The sequence below is a fragment of the Ranitomeya variabilis genome, chromosome 2, assembly GCF_051348905.1.
Source record: "Ranitomeya variabilis isolate aRanVar5 chromosome 2, aRanVar5.hap1, whole genome shotgun sequence".
Classification (NCBI taxonomy): domain Eukaryota; kingdom Metazoa; phylum Chordata; class Amphibia; order Anura; family Dendrobatidae; genus Ranitomeya; species Ranitomeya variabilis.
The window spans coordinates 243,322,750-243,347,213 of record NC_135233.1 but is presented as its reverse complement, the minus strand read 5'-3'; the positions used below and the strand labels follow the sequence as shown (position 1 = coordinate 243,347,213).

General features: G+C 46.4%; 1 protein-coding gene across 2 annotated transcripts in view; it reads left to right on the top strand.

The window, feature by feature from the left end:
- Nucleotides 1–24,464, top strand: part of DBH (dopamine beta-hydroxylase) — an 85,095-nt gene that overhangs the window by 51,344 nt on the left and 9,287 nt on the right. For both annotated transcript variants that reach the window (XM_077284348.1, XM_077284347.1), the window contains exons 6-11: nt 11,192–11,368; nt 11,455–11,557; nt 15,659–15,825; nt 17,559–17,702; nt 18,575–18,613; nt 23,019–23,078. In XM_077284348.1, the coding sequence (XP_077140463.1) occupies nt 11,192–11,368; nt 11,455–11,557; nt 15,659–15,825; nt 17,559–17,702; nt 18,575–18,613; nt 23,019–23,078 (690 nt within the window). The remainder of the gene's footprint in view (nt 1–11,191; nt 11,369–11,454; nt 11,558–15,658; nt 15,826–17,558; nt 17,703–18,574; nt 18,614–23,018; nt 23,079–24,464) is intronic.

Genomic DNA, 24,464 nt, shown 5'->3' with positions numbered 1-24,464 from the left:
GCTCTGCATTATAAACTTCTGTGAAGCACTTGGTGGGTCAAAGTGCTCACCACACCTCTAGATAAGTTCCTTAGGGGGTCTACTTTCCAAAATGGTGTCACTTGTGGGGGGTTTCAATGTTTAGGCACATCAGTGGCTCTCCAAACGCAACATGGCGTCCCATCTCAATTCCTGTCAATTTTGCAGTGAAAAGTCAAACGGCGCTCCTTCCCTTCCGAGCTCTCCCATGCGCACAAACAGTGGTTTACCCCCACATATGGGGTATCAGCGTACTCAGGACAAATTGCACAACAACTTTTGTGGTCCAATTTCTTCTCTTACCCTTGGGAAAATAAAAAATTTGGGGCGAAAAAATCATTTTTGTGAAAAAATATGATTTTTTATTTTTACGGTCCTGCATTATAAACTCCTGTGAAGCACTTGGTGGGTCAAAGTGCTCACCACACATCTAGATAAGTTCCTTAGGGGGTCTACTTTCCAAAATGGTGTCACTTGTGGGGGGTTTCAATGTTTAGGCACATCAGTGGCTCTCCAAACGCAACATGGCGTCCCATCTCAATTCCTGTCAATTTTGCAGTGAAAAGTCAAACGGCGCTCCTTCCCTTCCGAGCTCTCCCATGCGCCCAAACAGTGGTTTACCCCCACATATGGGGTATCAGCGTACTAAGGACAAATTGTACAACAACTTTTGGGGTCCAACTTCTTCTCTTACCCTTGTGAAAATAAAAAATTGGGGGCGAAAAGATCATTTTTGTGAAAAAATATGATTTTTTATTTTTACGGTTCTGCATTATAAACTTCTGTGAAGCACTTGGTGGGTCAAAGTGCTCACCACACCTCTAGATAAGTTCCTTAGGGGTTCTACTTTCCAAAATGGTGTCACTTGTGGGGGGTTTCAATGTTTAGGCACATCAGTGGCTCTCCAAACGCAACATGCCGTCCCATCTCAATTCCAGTCAATTTTGCATTGAAAAGTCAAATGGCGCTCCTTCGCTTCCGAGCTCTGTCATGCGCCCAAACAGTGGTTTACTCCCACATATGGGGTATCGGCGTACTCAGGACAAATTGTATAACATCTTTTGGGGTCCATTTTCTCCTGTTACCCTTGGTAAAATAAAACAAATTGGAGCTGAATTAAATTTTGTGTGAAAAAAAGTTAAATGTTCATTTTTATTTAAACATTCCAAAAATTCCTGTGAAACACCTGAAGGGTTAATAAACTTTTTGAATGTGGTTTTGAGCACCTTGAGGGGTGCAGTTTTTAGAATGGTGTCACACTTGGGTATTTTCTATCATATAGACCCCTCAAAATGACTTCAAATGAGATGTGGTCCCTAAAAAAAATGGTGTTGTAAAAATGAGAAATTGCTGGTCAACTTTTAAATAGTAGAAACGAAAATTGATTCCAGCTCCAAAATGTTTGAATAAAATTCAATCCTTTATTGGTAAATCTTTAAAACATAGGCTGCAATGCTCTCCATGACGACGGGAAACGAGCTACGCGTTTCGATCTATACAGATCTTTGTCAGAGCTACACAGACACAAACATACTAACATTATAAAACTACCACCAACCAATAAGCATAGGATACAAAAACCATGTGACTAAGGTCCTCCTAATACAAAGCTCGATCATTAAAAACAAAAACAAAATTGCTGTAAAAAATCAATTATAAATATATATATATATACAAAAAAGGAAATATATGAAAAAAGCTCATGAATATGATGTTAATAATGATACATTAACTCGTTGCGTTTGTTAAGACCGGCTGGAAACCGGGTATTCAGGTAATAAATCCAAAAGGCTTCACGTGTGAGAAGGCAGCGTTTGAAATTCCCACCTCGCTGAGGTTTGTTAACACGTTCAATGCCATATGCCAAAAAAGATTTAGCACTGCATGCATGCTGAGTAATAAAATGTTTGGATGCAGCTGAAACTGATCGGGACGAATTACCCGCATTTTCAATATCATATAAATGTTCATTAATCCGTATCTTAAGCTTGCGCATAGTGCATCCAACATAAGATAATTGACAAATGGTGCAGTCGATTTTATATACCACATAAGCGGTATTACAATTAATATATTGCTTAATTATAAAGTTTTTCGTTTTGTCTGAGTTCATAAATGACTTATTAATGATCGTATGAGCACACATTTTATACCTATGGCTGTCTGGTGAGCTGGCTTTTTTCTTTTTATTTTCTTGTGGTCAACTTTTAACCCTTATAACTCCCTAACAAAAAAAAAATTTGGTTCCAAAATGATGCTGATGTAAAGTAGACATGTGGGAAATGTTACTTATTAAGTATTTTGTGTGACATATCACTGTGATTTAATTGCATAAAAATTCAAATTTGGAAAATTGTGAAATTTTCAAAATTTTTACCAAATTTCCATTTTTTTCACAAATAAACGCAGGTAATATCAAAGAAATTTTACCACTATCATGAAGTACAATATGTCACGAGAAAACAATGTCAGAATCACCAGGATCCGTTGAAGCGTTCCAGAGTTATAACCTCATAAAGGGACAGTGGTCAGAATTGTAAAAATTGGCCCGGTCCATAACGTGCAAACCACCCTTGGGGGTGAAGGGGTTAATAAACCGTATAGACTGTGTTTAAGCGAAAAATCGTGCCTGACTACGTTAATCCCGAACAAAGCGAGTGTCCCCCAATACACTCTTACAACACTGACTGCACCAGCAGAAGAGTGAGTGCAGCTCTGGAGTATAATACAGGATGTAACTCAGGATCAGTAATGTAATGTATGTACACCGTGACTGCACCAGCAGAATAGTGAGTGCAGCTCTGGAGTATAATTCAGGATGTAACTCAGGATCAGTAATGTAATGTATGTACATGGTGACTGCACCAGCAGAAGAGTGAGTGCAGCTCTGGAGTATTAGGGTATGTGTCCACGTTCAGGATTGCATCAGGATTTGGTCAGGATTTTCCATCAGTATTTGTAAGCCAAAACCAGGAGTGGAACAATTAGAGGAAAAGTATAATAGAAACATATGCACCACTTAAGCATTTATCACCCACTCCTGGTTTTGGCTTACAAATACTGATGGAAAATCCTGACCAAATCCTGATGCAATCCTGAACGTGGACACATACCCTAATACAGGATGTAACTCAGGATCAGTAATGTAATGTATGTGCACAGTGACTGCACCAGCAGGATAGTGGGTGCAGCTCTGCTCAGCTGCTGCTCACTGTGCTGATTGTGGGTGCGGTCGCTGCTGAACCTGCTGTGTGCTCCTGAGCTCCTGAGAACCACCACCTCTCCACCCGGGGACCTGCTCTCTCTCTTACCCAGGGAGTGAGTGGGTTTCCTGGGATGAGTGAAGGAGCCAAGTCCCAGGCTTCTGCTTCCCGGACCAGGCTGGCGGGGGGCAGAAGGAACCAGCAACCAGCCTGCACATCAGAGGATTCGGGGGTGAGACACTCCACCAGGAGTCGCAGCAATGTGGCTCCTACTCCCCCCAGGTCTGCAGAGACCCAGAGAAGCCGCAAGGCTTCCATGGAGGAGAAGCCTGCTAGCGTGCAGGATGACGGCCCTTCTGGAGGAAAGCTGAGTGCTCACGGAGGTGAGGCCGACCTCACTGAGGAGGGTTGGGCGCTGCAGAGACCCCGGGAGTCTGTGTCCACCTATGCCTCCCGGGTCATGAGCCACCTTCGTGAGTATGAAGAAGCAAGCAAGAGATTGAAAAGGCTCCGGGAGGAGCTGCGCTGCACAAGCGCAAAAGCTGCAGGCGCCTCCAGACCCAGGAAGACGCAATTCCAGGCTGAGGTAAAGAGGCTGAAGCTGGAAATTAATGACCTGGAGGTAAAAAAAGCCTTTATCCAAGAAAAAAGTGGACCATTTAAAGAAAAATTGCAAAATGAAGACCGATTCAGAGAAATGGCTGATAACAGAGAGCAAAGGCAGATAGGGCTGCAGCCTGGGAGCCAGGTGGATGATGATGATGATGATGATGATGATGATAAGAAGGAGGATGACCAGCAGAAAGCCCCACCTGGCAGCCTGCTTAGTCACTCACAGGCCACGTGCAGCGAGCTCCCTGCTGGACAGGCGACAATGACATCTCGTCGCAGTTCTGCTGGCTCTGGGGAGGACAGTGACATCGGCCAGGGAGGGGCACTAATGGCAGAGATCAAGCTCCTGGAGTCCCCAGTGTGCCTTCAGAACTTCCATCTTGGTGATGATTTGCCAGAGGAGGCACCTGGGGGCAAGAAAAAAAAGGTGAAGAAGATCAAACCTAAGCTGCAGGAAGCGGTAAGCTATGTGTATGCCCCCCTCCCTGTACCCCCTGAGTCGGCTGCAGGGTCAGCTCTCTGTATAAGCCCCGTTGCCCAGCCCAGCCCGGGTTCTGCTGTGGATCCGGTGCAAAGGCGCGGGGAGACTACAAAGCACGGTAGTGAGGCACTGAGCTCCGTCTCTGCTTGTAGTAGCTGGGACGTAGCAGCAGGTGCATCAGCCGAGAGGCTGGACAGTGAGGGCGGCCCGGCGGCGGGCGAAAAATCAGGCCACGATACTGTGGTGCGCTCCCCAGTGGGAGGGGGGAGCAGCCCGGTGTCAGGGGCAGCTCCGGTAGCCTCGGTGCCCCTGAATGCTGTTGCCGCTGATCACTTAGTTGAGAAGCGGCGGCAGTGTGAGGGGGTTACCGGGGTGGGGCGTTCCGGTCCTCCCACCAAAGTCCTGTTCTGTGTTGGCGCCGCTGGTCAACAAGATCCTGATGCTAAGGATCAGCGGTGCCTCACAGTAGCTAAAGATCAACGGCGCCTGGTAGCAACCATGAAGCAGCGGAAAATATCAACTGATGATGCGGAGGGCACACATAAAACCAGGGGTGAGGTCACCTCCAGTTCTGTGGAGGAGACTCAGCCCCTTGTGCCTGATGATGCGGAGGCCAAAATGTCACCCCCTGTTGTCACTGGTCCAGCAGGAGTGAATGTGGTGGGTATGGATGAGGAAAAGTCTTTGTCTAGTGGTGTGGTTGCTGGTTTGGTAGAGGGTGAGGAGGTTATGGAGGTGGGTAATGGTGATGCTGTTGGTGTGGATGTGGTCACTGGTCCGGTTGCCCCCCCGGTGGTGGCAGCACCTGTCAGGAGTTATGCCGCTGTCACCTCCGGGGGAAATAGGGCGTCCTCCTCGTCTCTGGGCTCTGGGGACGGCATGTTGCAACGGCGTCTCCTGGAGGCTCTAAAGAAGGGAGAGAGATCACTAATGGTAGAGGGTCGAGAGGTTGATCTATCCTTCTGGATAGAGAGGCATGGCCTCGGGGCCTTCCGAGAGCGAAGAGGGGGGGATACAGTGTGGTCCCTCCCAACAGCCGGGCCGGGTAGTGTGCGTAGGAATGTGGTCCGTCTTCGGTGGAGGGGCAGTGATGCATGTCCTCCAAGGTCGAAGGTTGTGGAGCTCCTGCTGAGGATGGGCTTCAAGGCGATTGACATCTACGCCTTGATACATCCCTATTCCACACCTGAGTTTGATGTCAGCTTTGTTCGGCCGGAGGGGCTTGAACTTTTCTGGTCGAACTATGAGTTGGCAAAAAATGAGCCCGGCTGGCGAGACTTTGCCGTTCAGGCGGTGTCTCGCCAAAATCAAGTCAAGAAAGTGACCGTGATGACGTGTAACGAGTCGCTTTCTTGTTATGACATCATGACGTGGCTTGGCCGGTATGGAGAGGTAGTGGAGATGCCAAAGAAAAACCGTGACGAGTTTGGTATCTGGTCAGGGGCCTGGACGTTTATGGTAAAACTTAAGCGTTCAGGTGGTACGGTTGCCCACATACCATCATCTGCCTTCCTGGGTAGGGATCGTATCCTGGTCTTCTACCAGGGGCAACCGAAGCTCTGTCACAGGTGCGGCGACCCCACACACTTCAGCACAAACTGCACTGTGCAGAAGTGTGCATTGTGTGGGGATGTCGGCCATCTTGCTGCATCTTGTGTGGAGATTAGGTGCCACCTGTGTGGTGAGTTAGGTCACCCATTCAGCCGTTGTCCTCGCTCCTTCGCTAACGCAGTCGTGACCCCGGTGGGAGAAAGCCATGAGGCTGATTCTGCTGGGGAAGGGACTAGCAAGGGTGAGGGAGCTGAGGGGCCAAGGAAGAAAAGCAATAAAAAGACGCCTCCCAGCTAAGGCGTCTAGACAAGCGCAGACAGGATAGGGAGCTGGGCGAGCCTCGGGCTACTGGGGCGGCCCCTGTCCTGGATGCCAGTCTTGCTGCTGAGGCCCCAAGGGATGATGAGTTGGATGAGGAGGTCAGGAGGATCCACAGGGAGGAGAATGCCACTGCCTCAGAGTCCTCCCATTATGAAAGTATGGATGAGGATAATAGGCAGTGGCTAGAGGACAAGCGTAAGCTCGGCACCAAAAAGAAGAGAAAGAAGGGAGAAAAAAAAAAATCTCTCACTCTGACCAAGGTACCTAAGGAAGGAAAAACCGACTCCCCTCTGGTTGGTCTGTCTAACCGGTTCCAAGCCCTTGAAAACATCTCTTCCTCTGAGGGGGAAGCTGAGGGTGAGGTTCTGGCTTCGGCGGGGCTCACAGGGGGCGCCGAGTCTCCTCCTTCTGGGAACATAAGATCTTTGGAGGGAGGGACTGGCCCAGAGTCCGGAGACGAGGACGAAAAAAATAAAAAACGCGTAGAAATGGATACCTCCATGTCATTAAAGAGGGGGAAGGATTCCTCCTCTGAGGCAGAGGATAAGGGGAGTGGGAAAAAGAAAGCCATCTAACTCAATCACCAATGATGGCAGAACCCACTCCGTTGACGGTGGCGTCCATTAATGTCGCAAGCATAAAGTCAAATACAGCTAGATTTGCAGCCTTTGATTTTCTCAGCCGGGTTGAAGCTGACATTTTCTTTTTGCAAGAGACCAGGCTGCCAAACATGGCAGATGTGTTTAAAGCTAAGAGGGAGTGGAGACTCGGGCCCTCCTATTGGTCTCTTGCGGCCGAGCCGTATAGCGGAGTGGCGGTCCTTTTTACCGCACCGGTGGAATGCCGACGGGTTATTGAGTTAGAAATGGGGAGGTGCCTGATCTTAGATGTCCTCATGAAGGGACAAGAGCTCCGGCTCATTAACATCTATGGTCCCCAATCTAAGTGGGACCGGAAGTGTCTCTTTATGAGGATCAAGCCCTACCTTTTTACAAGTCGGCAGGTTGTCTTTGGAGGGGACTTCAATGCTGTCACGAGGCCCCGAGATAGAGGAGGTTCCAGAGACAAGCTGACTTACGATAGCGTCGCCCTTAATAGTATAGCTAGTGAGGCTCGCCTGGTGGATGTCCACATTCGGCACACCCCAGGCCACGAGGGGTTCACCTATCATAGAGGTAACTGTAGGTCCAGAATAGATAGGTTTTATTTAAAGGAGGAAGCTGTCTCTTCAGCAGTGTCTGTTGTTGAGGTGGAGTTCTCCGACCACTGTTTAATTTTGTTTTCTCTGAATGTTACAGAGACCCTCCGGATGGGAAGAGGCTTTTGGAGGCTCAATTCGTCTCTCTTGGAAGAAGCGGAGATAAGACAGTCCTTTGAGGATTTTCTTCAGAGCCAGGTACCCTTACTGGATCTTTGTAGTAGTAGGTCAGAGTGGTGGGAGATGTTCAAGGAAAGGGTGGCGAGATTCTTCCGCCAGCTCTCGAGCCTCAGGAGTCTGAGCAGGTACCGCCTGTATCAGGGTCTGAGGAGGAAACTCGAGCATCTTGTCTCAACTGGAGGTAGCCGCGAGGAGATCTCCAGAGTGAAATCTTTGCTTATGAGGTGTCAGTACGATAGACACGCATCTTTGGTTTTTGAGAGGGATTACGGGAAGTACTGCTCGCCCGACCCTTACAGAAACTGCAAGATGTCAGTGAATAGTAAAGTGGTTACAGGACTGGTCGACACTACGGGATCCCTGAGGCGATCCAGATCAGGGATCCTGGAGGTTGTCAGATCCTTCTACTCGCACCTCTTGGGGAAGAGGGATCTTGATTGGGATGAGATGTCGGCTTTCCTGGCAGAAGCTGTCCCCGAACCAGGGGTAGACCCCTCTCTTGACGTTTTGACAGAAATGATCAGGGAAGAGGAAGTTCAGTTGGCGATTGAAGGGCTTGCCCCCAAAAAATCGCCTGGTCCAGATGGCTTAACATCTGAATTCTATAAGACCTTTAAGGACGTTTTGGTTCCCCTCTTGACTGAGGTATTCAATGAGTGTCTTTCCTCGGGCACTCTGCCGAAGTCAATGAGGAGGTCTGCTCTGATCATCTTGTCAAAGGGTAAGGACCCATCATGCATTGAGAATTGGCGTCCCATAGCGCTTCTCAATGCAGACAGGAAGGTTCTGGCAAAGGTGCTGTTTAATCGGCTGGTGAAATTTGCATCCCGACTCCTTTCGGGGGCCCAGCATTGCTCTGTTCCAGGCCGCAGCACATTTAGTGCTGTGCTCTGTGTCCGAGAGGCAGTGGAGCAGGGTAGGGCTGGTCACTGGAAGGGGTACATGCTGTCACTGGACCAGGCAAAAGCGTTTGATCGGGTTAATCACGAGTACCTCTGGTCCGTCCTTCTGAGATATGGCCTGCCGGGGGGGTTTGTTGATTGGCTTAAGACCTTGTACAGTGGGGCAGAGAGTTTCCTGCTTGTGAATGGTTGGATTGGTAGCTCTTTTGAGGTTGGGTCCGGTGTTCGCCAGGGTTGTCCCTTGAGCCCGCTGCTGTACGTGTTTGCGATTGACCCTCTTCTTAGGAGGGTGGAGCGTGGACCGTTGGCCGGGATCGGGATGGATCAGGCAGCACCGGAGGCCACTCTGAGGGTGGTGGCGTATGCCGATGATGTCACTGTGTTTGCTTCCTCTCACGAGGAGGCAGGGTGGCTGATGTCAGAGGTAGATCGCTACTCGGAGGCATCTGGGTCCAAGATCAACCGGGATAAGTGTGAGAGTCTCTGGCTGGGAGGAGGAGATCCTGGTTTTGATCTTCCGGACACCCTTCCAGGACCCAAAGTCTCTGCAAAAGTCCTTGGCATCGAATTTGGCCAGGGGGATTACCCCAAACAAAATTGGGACAGCAGGCTAGAGATCGCCACTCAGAAGGTGAACCAATGGAAGGGTTGGTCTTTGACCCTAAGGGAAAGGGTAAACCTGATCAAAACTTACCTGCTCCCTTTACTGGTTTATCTGGGCAGTGTGTGCATCTTGCCGGAATCTCTCTGGACTCGGGTCTACAGTTTGTTCTTCCAACTGTTATGGGGGAATAGACTGAACCTGGTCAAGAGGGAGGTTACTTACCGTAAGAGGAGACTAGGAGGGTTGGGTATGGTCAACCCTGTGGTATTCCTTGTGGATACCTTCATTAAGATCAATATCGCAAACCTCTGGAAAGAGAGGGCTCCTCCGTGGATATTCTCCTGTAGGGGATGGTTTCAGCCTTTCTTCCAGGAATGGGAGACAGGAGGGCAAGTGAAGGATCTTCGCACACCGCATGGACATCTTCCGGCTTACGCTACCTTGGTTCTGAAGGTAATTCGTTGGTGGGGTCTGGGAATGTGGGAGACCAGGACTCTGCCAAGGAAACTACTTGACAGTAGGGTTCTTTTGACCCATTTCCAGAGGCCTCTGGCGCTCAGGGACTGCCCAAGTCGGGATCTTGGGGTGGGTTTGCATCTTTTAAATTCTATCAGGATCCCCTCGAAGTTTTGGGACTTGGCTTGGCGCTGCTTCCATGGGAAACTGTGTGTGAGGGACAATCTGAAGTGTAGGAGCTCTGAGGACAGGAATTGTCCTCGGGAGCATTGTGGTACCTTGCTGGAAAGCATGGACCACTTCCTGCTTCATTGTCCCTTCAACACAGAGGTGTACAACAGGGTGGGCGCCTTCATTGGCTGGTCTCGGCTGGCCGGTCTCTCCTATGCGGAATGGGCCTATGGAGCATTCGGAGACCTGGGTGGTTGGGACCGCTGCACCTTATTTCTAGTTAGCGCAGTGGTTAGGTATCACACGTGGAACGCACGGTGCTTAGTATCGACGCAACGAAAAATCCTCCCAGTGGACGATGTGTTTAGGACCATACTCGTTGACCTGGTGAAGGTGCGCTCTCTGGAGTATGGGAGACTGGGCGCACGGAGAGCCGCGCTCCTCTGGAGGGGCTTTTCTTTTAGTGTGCCCTAGTCTGGTCATCTCCTTTCCTGGTGGTGGGCTGATGCTGACACTGTAGATTTTTGTTTTGTTTGATTATACAGTGATGTAGGGCTGCAAGCGCCGAACTTGGGCTTCGTGAGTTGTGATTATTGTGGTGTGTGCTGCTGTATATATTGTATATATTATATATGGGGATATAGATTTGGGTGTAGGTGTTAGGTTGGGTGGTGGGAAAGGGGGGGAGGTGGGTTTATCTTGTGGGACTATGGGACACTGGGTTGTTTGGGGGAAAAACTGGCACTGCCTGATCTGGCTTATGGACGTTGGACATGGACTCAGGCATGAGACGCAGGATCAGCTCTCAGGTCAGTGCGGGGGGTTGGGAATGGAGGATAGCTTGTAGTATTGTATATATTTGTAGTTATTTTATTTAAAACTAAAAAAAAAAAAAAAAGTTCATGTATATAGTCTGTTTGCCATTGTTTATTTTATTTGTTATTATTTTGTTTGGTGACCGGACCTGAAAATCAAAGTAGTTATTCTGTATATACTGTGTGAGAGGAGAGAATGAGCGGCTGGACCAGTGTTCAGTATATTGATTATTTTCTGGCTAATATTTTTGTTATGTTTTCTGCTATTATTGTTGTTATGTTTTTCATTTTTATAATAAAAGATCTACAGGATGTAACTCAGGATCAGTAATGTAATGTATGTACACCGTGACTGCACCAGCAGAATAGTGAGTGCAGCTCTGGAGTATAATTCAGGATGTAACTCAGGATCAGTAATGTAATGTATGTACGCAGTGACCACACCGGCAGAATAGTGAGTGCAGCTCTGGGGTATAATACAGGATGTAGCTCAGGATCAGTACCGGATCAGTAATGTAATGTATGTACACAGTGACTGCACCAGCAGAATAGTGCCTAAATACCGCCATATGTTTCTACAGAGAATTACTATGACTTCTGACTACAGAGAATTGCATGTTCTTCATCCTGATCCTTCACTGCTCATAAGATTCTCAACTACTGTTCTGTCCGTCTGCAGTATGAGCCGATCATCACGGCTGGGCACGAGGCCATAGTCCATCACATCGAGGTCTTCCAGTGCTCGGAGGACTACGATACCATCCCCCACTTTAGTGGACCCTGCGACTCCAAGATGAAACCACAAAGGCTCGACTACTGCAGGCATGTCCTAGCCGCCTGGGCGATGGGAGCCAAGGTTGGTAAAGAGGGCGGGAGTGAGGCCCTAGGTGGCTTGTGGTAGGACCTCCTGGTCACAGGTGTAATAGCCGTTCTTCACCGCAGGCTTTCTACTACCCTGATGACGTCGGCTTGGCCTTCGGAGGCCCCAGATCTTCCAGGTTCCTTCGACTAGAAGTTCATTATCATAATCCGCTGGAACTGAAAGGTAAAAGCCAGAACCCTGCCAGTCACACAATCTGCAGAACATCGCACCTCTAACCGGCCAGTCACACAATCTGCAGAACATCACACCTCTAACCTGCCAGTCACACAATCTGCAGAACATCGCACCTCTAACCTGCCAGTCACACAATCTGCAGAACATCGCACCTCCATCCGGCCAGTCACGCAATCTGCAGAACATCGCACCTCCATCCGGCCAATCAGACAACCTGCAGAACATCGCACCTCTGACCTGCCAGTCAAACAACCTGCAGAACATCGCACCTCTGACCTGCCAGTCACACAACCTGCAGAACATCGCACTTCCATCCGGCCAGTCACACAATCTGCAGAACCTCGCACCTCTAACCTGCCAGTCACACAATCTGCAGAACATCGCACCTCTATCCGGCCAGTCACACAATCTGCAGAACATCGCACTTTATCCGGCCAGTCACACAATCTGCAGAACATCGCACCTCTAACCGGCCAGTCACACAATCCGCAGAACATCGCACCTCTAACCGGCCAGTTACACAATCTGCAGAACATCGCACCTCTATCCGGCCATTCACACAATCTGCAGAACATCGCACCTCTAAGGCTGGTTTCACACTTGCGTTTTGATCTGCAGCGTTTTAGCGCTAAAAAACGCATGCGTTTTTTTTCTATACTTAACATTAAAAAACGCATGCGTTTTGACGCGTTTTCGGCAACGCATGCGTTTTTTGACGCGTGCGTTTAGTTGCAGAAATGCAACCTGTAGTAATTTCTAGCGGCGTTTTTTTGCCGCAAAAAAACGCATGCGTTTATTCACGGCAAAAAAATATTGCTGTCTATGTAAACGCATGCGTTTTTAAGCACATGCGTTTGTTTGCGTTAAAAACGCATGCGTTTTTATAGAAAAACACAAGAAAACACAAGAAAAAACAAGAAAACCCTAACCCTAAACACAAGAAAAAACAAGAAAACCCTAACCCTAACCCTAAACACAAGAAAACCCTAACCCTAACCCTAGGGTTACTAGGGATCCTAACCCTAACCCTAAGGTTATGATCCCTAGTAACCCTAGGGATCCTAACCCTAACTCTAACCCTAACCCTAACCCTAGGGATCCTAACCCTAACCCTAGGGATCCTAACCCTAACCCTTAGGGTTAGGGTTAGGATCCTAACCCTTAGGGTTAGGGTTAGGATCCCTAGGGTTAGGGTTAGAGTTAGGGTTAGGGTTAGGATCCCTAGGGTTAGGGTTAGGGTTAGGATCCCAAGGGTTAGGGTTAGAGTTAGGATCCCTAGGGATACTAGGGATCCTAACCATAACCCTAACCCTAACCCTAGGGATCCTAACCCTAACCCTTAGGGTTAGGGTTAGGATCCTAACCCTTAGGGTTAGGGTTAGGATCCCTAGGGTTAGGATTAGGATCCCTATGGTTACTAGGGATCCTAACCCTAACCCTAGCTATTTCTGTGTATAGTGGGTTTTCTAGTTGATTTTGATGATTGGCAGCTGTCACACACTTCTCAGCATGCGTTTAAAAAACGCAAACGCAGGAAAAAACGCATGTAAACGCGGCAAAACACCGCGGTTTTTTTTCTGCATTCAAAAACGCATGCGTCTAAAAAACGCAGCGTTTTGCCGCGTTTACATGCGTTTTTTCACCACATGCATTTTTTTAAAAAACGCTGCAGATCAAAACGCAAGTGTGAAACCAGCCTAACCTGTCAGTCACATAATCTGCAGAACATCGCACCTCTAACCTGCCAGTCACACAATCTGCAGAACATCGCACCTCTAACCTGCCAGTCACACAATCTGCAGAACATCGCACTTCTAACCGGCCAGTCACACAATCTGCAGTACATCGCACCTCTAACCTGCCAGTCACACAATCTGCAGAACATCGCACCTCTAACCGGCCAGTCACACAATCCGCAGAACATCGCACCTCTAACCGGCCAGTCACACAATCTGCAGTACATCGCACCTCTAACCTGCCAGTCACACAATCTGCAGAACATCGCACCTCTAACCGGCCAGTCACACAATCCGCAGAACATCGCACCTCTAACCGGCCAGTCACACAATCTGCAGTACATCGCACCTCTAACCTGCCAGTCACACAATCTGCAGAACATCGCACCTCTAACCTGCCAGTCACACAATCTGCAGAACATCGCACTTCTAACCGGCCAGTCACACAATCTGCAGAACATCGCACCTCTAACCGGCCAGTCACACAATCTGCAGAACATCGCACTTCTAACCGGCCAGTCACACAATCCGCAGAACATCGCACCTCTAACCGGCCAGTCACACAATCTGCAGTACATCGCACTTCTAACCGGCCAGTCACACAATCTGCAGAACATCGCACATATAACCTGCCAGTCATACATTTATTCTGCAGATCGTCCCACCGCCGTGTAGCAGACATTGTCACTCCGTATTCTGTGCGGATGATTTTCTTATGTATATAGAATCTCCTTTTTATTAATATCTGGCCATTTTCCGTATCCCGGCTGTGGTCTCCATATCAGAGCCGGGATATAAATAGCCGCACAGATACCTAGCAACGCTGCCACCCATAACCCGCTGCAGAGCGCGCCAGCTCCCTCACATGCAGTGCCTGAAGGGTTAATGCCCCTCATGCTGGTGCCGCCCGCCACCATCATTATGCAGCGGCTCCTGCTGCCAGTATCTGGCAATTCTCAGCGCGTCAGGACTGTGTGTGCCGTGTAGGACGCGGTGTGCCGCCTGACACATGGAGGATAATGCCCCGTCCTGCCCATTCTCAGTGCCATCTGTGGAGGACACACTGCTCCTGGTGGTGGCAGCAGCGCGTATTTATAGATGGCGGTCGCAGGAAAGTTCACTTTTATAGAACAAAAACGTATTTCCAAGCTATTAGTATTTGTCCGATATGACGGTAAATGCCAGGACTGATGCCCAGAGAAACAGAAGCGGGAGCACGGGCGCAGCGCCAACGGCAGCCACTGTGGTGGGAGACAAATGAGAGCAAGTAATGGACCCAGCGCTGAATACTCACCCGCAGCAGCAAAGTATATGTGCACAGGGGACAGGATAACGGCACTGATACTTGGGGCGCAGGATAACGGCACTGATACCTAGGGCACATGATAACAGGATAACGGCACTGATACTTGGGGCGCAGGATAGCGGCACTGATACTTGGGGCGCAGGATAACGGCACTGGTACTTGGGGCGCAGGATAACGGTACTGATACTTGGGGCGCAGGATAACGGCACTGATACTTGGGGCGCAGGATAACGACACTGATACTTGGGGCGCAGGATAACGGCACTGATACTTGGGGCACAGGATAACGGCACTGATACTTGGGGCACAGGATAACGACACTGATACTTGGGGCGCAGGATAACGGCACTGATACTTGGGGCACAGGATAACGACACTGATACTTGGGGCGCAGGATATCGGCACTGATACCTAGGGCACAGGATAACAGGATACCGGCACTGATACTTGGGGCGCAGGATAACGGCACTGATACCTAGGGCACAGGATAACAGGATAACGGCACTGATGCTTGGGGCACAGGATAACGACACTGATACTTGGGGCGCAGGATATCGGCACTGATACCTAGAGCACAGGATAACAGGATAACGGCACTGATACTTGGGGCGCAGGATAACGGCACTGATACTTGGGGCGCAGGATAACGGCACTGATACTTGGGGCGCAGGATAACAGCACTGATATTTGGGGCGCAGGATAACGGCACTGATACTTGGGGCACAGGATAACGGCACTGATACTTGGGGCACAGGATAACGGCACTGATACTTGGGGCACAGGATAGCGGCACTGATACTTGGGGCACAGAATAGCGGCACTGATACTTGGGGCACAGGATAACGGCACTGATACTTAGGGCACAGAATAGCAGTACTGATACTTGGGGCACAGAATAACGGCACTGATACTTGGGGCACAGGATAACGGCACTGACGCTTGTGGAGCAGGATAATGGCGCTATCACTTGGGGTACTGATACTTGAGGTACAGAATTATGCCACTGATGCTTGGGGTACTACTTAGTATTATTTTCGTTTCTTTTAGGTTTACGAGACTCCTCAGGTATCCGCCTCCATTATACCCCATCACTGAGGAAATATGACGCAGGGATCATGGAGCTCGGCCTGGTGTACACCCCAGTAATGGCCATCCCGCCCCACCAGAGGGAATTCTCCCTGACTGGATACTGTACAGGGAAATGCACAGACCTGGTGAGTGTCCTGTATATACACAGCACTACTACTCCTATCCTGTATATACACAGCACTACTCCTCCTGTCACGTATATACACGGCGCTACTTCTCCTATCCTGTATATACACGGTGCTACTCCTTCCTCCTCCTATCCCTTATATACACGGTGTGAGGACTGGCGGAACGCACCGAGTTAATATGGATGTTATAATTGGTGCGTTCGCAGCCTGGGGTCCACCGTGCATGTTCCCTGGATTACTCCTGATGGTGAAGATGCCGGGGCCACGTACCTTGCCTTTAATCCGCCCACAGTCACCCACCCAGGGTAAAGGGAAGTAGTAGTGCACCGTAATACATCAACCAGACTAACAAGGTAATACAAACAGAGATAAAGGAAAATACCAAACCTACACGTATACACACAGAGGTAAACACCGGGGAGTGGAGGATGGGATTACAGCAAGGTAGGAAAAGAAAGGAAATTATCACACACTCAAAATCTAGCAACAGTCACAGATAAATCCATCAGATGCCTTTCTTCAATAATAACCACCAACAACCTCCAGTCATGCAGTACAAGCCTTGTCTGACAATGAGTGCTAGCCAGGGCCCAAATTTTATAGGAGATGGGAGTGGCCAATGGTGAACAGCTGATCCTTAATGCAGGAAAGCTTCCAGGAGCTCTCAACTGAGCAGATTAACTCCTGCACTGCCAAAAGAAATTTACACCGTTTAATAAAAAGGTTGAGTGCTTCTAATCAGTGCAGGAGTAGGAGAAATCAGACACTGCAGTCTTATGGCCACTCTCTGTCGCAGTAACCCTGTGACACATACTATGCTGTAAACCCCCCATACTGTACACACCCTTTCCACACTGTACACATACCACTCTGCACACCACCCATACTGTACACATACTCCATACTGCACACACTCTATGCTGCATATACTCTCACACACATGGTGCCCCAGCTACACCACCCTGCCCCCAGGCCTTTTATGTGTCACGTTCTTCCAAGGTAGACTGGAAGTTTTTAGGAATTAAGGGAAGCACCAGGAAGAGTTAGTAGCTGCCGGGCACAGTCCTGTGAGTGGGTAGTGTGAGCGGATAGTCTTATTGGCACTGAATTATCACTAGTGTCCTGCTGTTCTGACACTCGGGGACTACCAGCTGTTGGCCTCACTCTGCCCAAAGCTTGGATGGCAACTTGTTCTAGCTCAGGGGTTGGAGTCATCGACATTGGAACCTGCAGAACGGCAAATAAGCTGAGCTGGATCCTGGGAAAGCAGAGAAACCTTCCACAATGATGGACTCACAATGGCCTCAGCAAAAAGTGATTTTCTCCCAGTGATAGACTTCCTCAGGGCAAAGCAAATAAAACACCACAGATAGGCATGCTGGGAATTGTTGTTGTATAATCAGGTGGGTGGGCATCTGGTGACCTCTATCTCGGCTGGTCATGCCTGGACTGAACCTTTGTTACTTTCCGGATACTGAGTTTCTGTATCCTCCATCGCCTCTCATGTCTCTGCCTCGTCCTCTCATGCAGAAGAGACATTTACATGAAGATTGATGTATGAATAATTGAGGCGCACACAGAAAACTCACTTTTGTTATTTTTTGGGATTACACAGGTGTTTAGAGTGATGTGACATGTAAGGGACAGATATATAAGATGCTAGTGATGTAAATGGCACATTTCACATGGTGCCCCCTTGTATATATTATAGCCATATTTTTGTGTCGCAGGCCCTTCCCTCAGGCGGCATCCACATATTTGCCTCCCAGCTTCACACTCATTTAACAGGGCGAGCAGTGACCACCATGTTGGTGCGGGACAAAAAGGAAATGGCCATTGTGAATGAAGACAAACATTTCAGCCCACACTTTCAGGTAAGGGATTTCTGGACTTGAAGCATCCATATAGGAGGAGCGACTGAACCAAAAAGCAAAATGGGGCTTCCTAGTAGTAGAGCTTGATATCATCACCCCATATCATGGAGATGTAGAGAGGAGGAGCCCTTACCACCGATGGAGAAGGGGCCAGCTTTGTAGGGAGACCATCCTCCATGTGGTCCCATGGGCATCTAAAACAATGCACAAGATATTTAGGGATGGGTAGCACATCTGTGTTTTTCCCTGTCACCCTCTGCTGGCGCACGGCCTGTGGTGTACTCTGCTGTGTCGCTTTGTTGGAGGTGTAGTGTGTATAGCGTCCTGCGGTGTACACATACAATGACCTGATATATCCCACTTTTCAAACATGGACTTAAAGGGAACCTGTCACCCCGTTTTTTCAGTATGAGATAAAAATACCGTTAAATAGGGCCTGAGCTGTGCTTTACAATAGTGTATTTTTTGTCCCCTGATTCCCCACCTGTGCTGCCGAAATACCTTACAAAAGTCGCCGTTTTCGCCTGTCAATCACGCTGGTCTGGTCAAAAGGGCATGGTGAAATGGCTGTTTCTCCCCCACCTCTTGCTTATCTTCCCGGCGTTGGCGTAGTGGTTTTCGCATGCGCAACAGCCGAAAAATAGCGCGATCTGTGCTATTCCCCTGGTTATCGGTGGCGGCGGCCATCTTCCTGAGGCCGCGCGTGCGCAGATGGACTGCTCTGCTTCCCGGGGCTTCAGGAAAATGGCCGCGGGATGCCGCGCGTGCGCAGATGGAGATCGCGACGGCCATTTTCCTGAAGCTGAGATGGTGACAGGTTCCCTTTAATTACAACTTCACATAATTCCCATATTTTTTCTTTGTTTCCACAGGAGATCAGGATGCTGAAGAAACCTGTCCAAGTTTTACCAGTAGGTAAAATTTGGGATCTAAAATTAGCTTATTTAACCCTTAAAGTGTTCATTTGGAGTATTGAGAAGAAGTATATATTGATGGGCTCAATGGTGTAGGGATGGGAACCAATGCCTGGGGCAAGGATAGTATTTTAAGCCTAAATAGAAGGAAATACCAAAGATAAAGAACGCATAAATGCCTACGAACCAACTGAAGACCTCAAAAACTTGGTAAAAAAATTAGTTAAAAACAATCCAAATTATTAAAATATATTTAATTTTATTAACACATCATACACCATAAAAATAGACAGAAAAAAATAAAAATTGTAATAGATAATTACAATACATCAAATAAGAGGGGGAACAGGTGTGCAAAATGATTAAACTGTCAATTCATCATAATTTACCAAATGATGCAATAGGGCATAAGGTATCAATAAATATAAGTAGGAACAGAACCATTGCATAAATAAAGGCATCAAATAGTCATAAGAAAAGTGCTGCGTGCAAAATATATTGTTCATACATGATCTGATCAAATAAAACGTAATAAAGAATTTGTGTATCAAATAGAGTCAATTTATAATGAAAAATTGATCAGACTATGACTCAGTATATTGCACATAACCACACTGCATAATGCCCAAGACAGAATAAATATAATTTAACCACATAATGTGTGGATAACAATAAAGGTGAGTAAACCCCATCTATAGAGAGCCCAGTGGATACTGTTAAACATACACTGTGTGCAGAATTATTATGCAAGTTGTATTTTAGAGGATTATTTTTATTATTGATCAACAACTATGTTCTCAATCAACCCCAAAGACTCCTAAATATCAAAGCTTAATATTTTTGGAAGTTGGAGTGTTTTTTTTTTTTTAGATTTGGCTATCTTAGCAGGATATCTGTTTGTGCAGGTAACTATTACTGTGCAGAATTATTAGGCAACTTAATAAAAACCAAATATATTCCCATCTCACTTGTTTATTTTCACCAAGTAAACCAATATAACTGCACGAAATTTAGAAATAAACATTTCTGACATGCAAAAACAAAACCCCTCAAAATTAGTGACCAATATAGCCACCTTTCTGTATGATGACACTCAGCAGCCTTCCATCCATAGATTCTGTCAGTTGCTTGATCTGTTTACGACCAACATCGCGTGCAGCAGCCACCACACCCTCCCAGACACTGTTCCGAGTGGTGTACTGTTTTCCCTCCCTGTAGATCTCACATTTTATGAGGGACCACAGGTTCTCTATGGGGTTCAGATCAGGTGAACAAGGGGGCCATGTCATTATGTTTTCTTCTTTGAGACCTTTACTGGCCAGCCACGCTGAGGAGTAGTTGGAGGCATGTGATGGAGCGTTGTCCTGCATGAAAATCATGTTTTTCTTGAACGACACCGACGTCTTCCTGTACCACTGCTTGAAGAAGTTGTCTCCCAGAAACTGGCAGTAGGTCTGGGAGTTGAGCTTCACTCCATCCTCAACCCGAAAAGGTCCCACAAGTTCATCTTTGATGATCCCAGCCCATACCAGTACCCCACCTCCACCTTGCTGGCGTCTGAGTCGGAGTGGAGCTTTCTGTCCTTTACTGATCCAGCCTCTGACCCATCCAATCAAGAGTCACAATCATTTCATCAGTCCATAAAACCTTTGAAAATTTAGTCTTAACATATTTCTTGGCCCAGTCTTGACGTTTTATCTTATGCTTCTTGTTCAAAGGTGGTCGTTTTTCAGCCTTCCTTACCTTGGCCATGTCCCTGAGTATCGCACACCTTGTGCTTTTTGTTACTCCAGTAACGTTGCAGATCTGAAATATAGCAAAACTGGTGGCAAATGGTATCTTGGCAGCTTCACGCTTGATTTTCCTCAAATCATGGGCAGTTATTTTGCGCCTTTTTTGCCCAACACGCTTCTTGCGACCCTGTTGGCTATTTGCCATGAAACGCTTGATTGTTCGGTGATCACGCTTCAAAAGTTTGGCAATTTCAAGACTGCTGCATCCCTCTGCAAGACATCTCACAATTTTGGACTTTTCAGAGCCTGTCAAATCTCTCCTCTGACCCATTTTGCCAAAGGAAAGAAAGTTGCCTAATAATTAAGCACACCTTATATAGGGTTTTGATGTCATTAGACAACACCCCTCGTCATTACAGAGATGCACATCACCTGATTTACTTAATTGGTAGTTGGCTCTCAAGCCTGAACAGCTTCGAGTAGGACAACATGTATAAAACGTATCATGTGATCAAAATACAACTTGCCTAATAATTCTGTACGCAGTGTATGCATGAAGCCTGATGGAAAATACATTCATGCCAGCACCGATTGTGGAGGGGGACGTGGTGTGCACTAACTCCAACGCGCGTTTCACACTGCTTCGAAGCAGTGCGAAACACGCGTTGGAGTTTGTGGAGGGGGATGTGGTGTGCACTATCGGTGCTGGCATGAATGTATTTTCCATCAGACTCCATGCATATGTTTAATAGTATCCACTGGGCTCTCTATAGATGGGGTTTACTCACCTTTATTGTTATCCACACATTATGTGGTTAAATTATATATATTCTGTCTTGGCCATTATGCAGTGTGGTTAGTTGTAATATACTGAGCCATAGTCTGATCAATTTTTCATTATAAATTGACTCTATTTGATACACAAATTCTTTATTTATTACTTTTTATTTGATCAGATCATGTATGCACAATAATTTTGCATGCAGCACTTTCCTTATGACTTCTTGATGCCTTTATTTTTGCAATGGTTCTGTTCCTACTTACATTTATTGATACCTTATGCCCTATTGCATCATTTGGTAAATTATGATGAATTGACAGATTAATCATTTTGTACACCTGTTCCCCTATTATTTGATATATTGTAATTATCTATTACAATTTTTTTTTTCTGTCTCTCTATTTTTATGGTGTTATGGTTTTTTAATGTGTTAATAAAATGTTATATATTTTAATCATTTGGATTTTTTTTTGCCTATTTTTCTTAATAAGTTTTGTGTGGGTCTTAAGTATATACCTGAGACCCTGCGACCAGTATTGAACCCCTTAGCACATATACTGTATTTGAAAAAAAAAATACTGATCTGATGTAATTATAGTTCCTCTATTTTTTTTTAGCTGCTTTGTTGAAATCTGTCTAAAACATGTTACAAAATAAAAAGGTATACCTTGTTATTAATTTTTTTTTTGCTTTTTTATATTATTTTAATTGAGGTTTTTGTGTTTTTGTATTACCTTAGTACTAGCCCTAGCCCTAAACCTAACCATGGCCCTATACATAACTCTGTCACAAACAGTAGCCCTAAACAAAATCCTAGCCCTAACTCTAGCCCTAACCGTAGTATTAAACCAAATCCTAGCCCTAAAGCTAATTCTAGCCCTAACTTTAGACCGTACACCTAACCCAAAAACAAAACATAGCCTTAACTGTAGCCCTAATCCTAGCTGTAGCCCTAACTAACCTTAAATCTAACCATTTGCCTAAATCAACCCCTAGCCTTAAATCAATCACTATCCCTAAACCGAACTCTAGCAGTAACTGTACCCCTAAATGAAAGCCTAGCCGTAAACCTAACTGTAGCCCTAAACCTAGCCTTAACTGTAGCCCTAAACTAAACCTAGAGCATAGCCCTAAATCTAACCATAGCCCTAAATCAAACCCTGTCCTAACCCTAACTGTAGCCCTAACCTTGAGTTTCCAACAGATTTATCATGTTTTATAAACCAGGCCCCTTTTTTTTATATATTTTTAGCGGAGTCGTTCTTTAAAGCTGAAGCTTATTCACTAAGCCTCGATCCCTCCGCTCGTCATCAGTCTTAATTCCTTGTGATGTTTACTTTCATTAACCTTCAACCTGGGCGCTTTCATCTCTTAATTATAGCCGCCTGGATGGATCAGGATCGGGTGGGGAGTTATTTTTCTGATTAATCTATTAATCAGATTGTTCCCGGCTTTTACAGACGTCAATACCACTTATGCGGACAATGCACTCTGACATCGCTACATGTAGTGGCCTAAGTGTACTGTAAAATCAAGGTCACAACAGCAGCAAACTTCCAGTAGCACTCTCATAGCTACTATTAATTCTAATGTTGCTTTAAATCTTGGGTTTGCTTGGATTAGAAAACTAAAAACAGCGCCACGCCAGTCCACAGGTTGTGTCTGATATTGCAACTCATCTCTATAGAATTCAGTGGAGTTGAGCTGCAGTACCACATGCCACCTATGCACAGGAGGGGTGCTGTTTCAGATAGAAAGCAGCAGTGTTTTTATAGTGGATATGCGTGTCATAGGTAGTTTTAGTTTTGCAACATGCATGTTCTTCAGTTAACCTTTTCCTTCCCGAGTAGGCTGTAGTACTGAACGTGTTGTGTATTTGGTCTCCCAGGGCGATTTGCTGATTACGAGATGCGCTTACAATACAGAAGACAGGAGCAAAGTCACAGTGGTGAGAACTCGTGCAACGCCGGTGTCTTATAGTTCTCCCCGGGTTCTCCATCCTGATCTATGAAGAAATAATGGTGGAGTCATTCTAGGCCAATGGCGGCTTTCATCTTCCCTCCCTGACCCTTTAATATGGTGGATAGCGCATCCCCATCTCCCTATCTCTTACACATACAAGGCTAAAAACAGCCATATAGCACCTATATATTACCATACCATGAAAAAGTAGCAGCATTAATACTGGCATATACTATTTACAGAACAGTACCACACTATGGAAAAAAAGTACCATATAGTGCCTACATAATACTGTTGTATAGTGTCTACGTAATAGTGCCATACTGTAAAAAGATAATAGTACCATATAATGCACACATATGAATTCTGCTATATAGTAACGACATAATGGTGCCATAAAGTTAAATAACAGTGCAATATAGTGTCCAAATGAAAACTGCCTTAGGGTATGTGCACACGTTGCGGATTCTCTGCGGATCCGCAGCGTTTTTTGCAGTGCAGAAACGCTGCAGATCCGCAATTGATTTACAGTACAATGTGAATCAATGAGAAAAAAAAAATGCTGTGCACACTTTGCGGAAAATCCGCTGCGGAAACGCTGCGGTTTAAAAGAAGTAGCATGTCACTTCTTTTTTGTGAATCTGCAGCGTTTTTGTACCCATTCCATTATAGAAAACCGCAGGGGTAAAAAACGCAGCAAATCCGCAAGAAAACCACAGCAAAACGCACAAAAAAACGCAGGTGCGTTTTCTGCCAGGAGAGACAGAATCCGCATCAGAAATTCCTAAGCCTAATCAGCAACGTGTGCACATAGCCTTATAACACTTACATAGTAATGAAATGCTGTAATTTCCAGACATTAGTGCCATAACATGAAAACCTAACCATACAGTGTGCCATATAGTGTGCACATATTAATGCTGCCATATAATACTTACATAATGATGCAAGGGTGAAGAAACATAAGGCCATATACGTAGTGCCTACATAGTTATACTGCTATATACAACCCCTGGCAAAAATTATGGAATCACCGGCCTTGGAGGATGCTCATTCAGTTGTTTAATTTTGTAGAAAAAAAGCCGATCACAGACATGGCACAAAACTAAAGTCATTTCAAATGGCAACTTTCTGGCTTTAAGAAACACTAAAAGAAATCAAGAACAAAAAATGTGGCAGTCAGTAATGGTTACTTTTTTTATCCAAGCATAGGGGGAAAATTATGGAATCACTCAATTCTGAGGAAAAAATTATGGAATCACCCTGTAAATTGTCATTCCCAAAACTAACACCTGCATCAAATTAGATCTGCTCGTTAGTCTGTATCTAAAAAGGAGTGATCACACCTTGGAGAGCTGTTGCACCAAGTGGA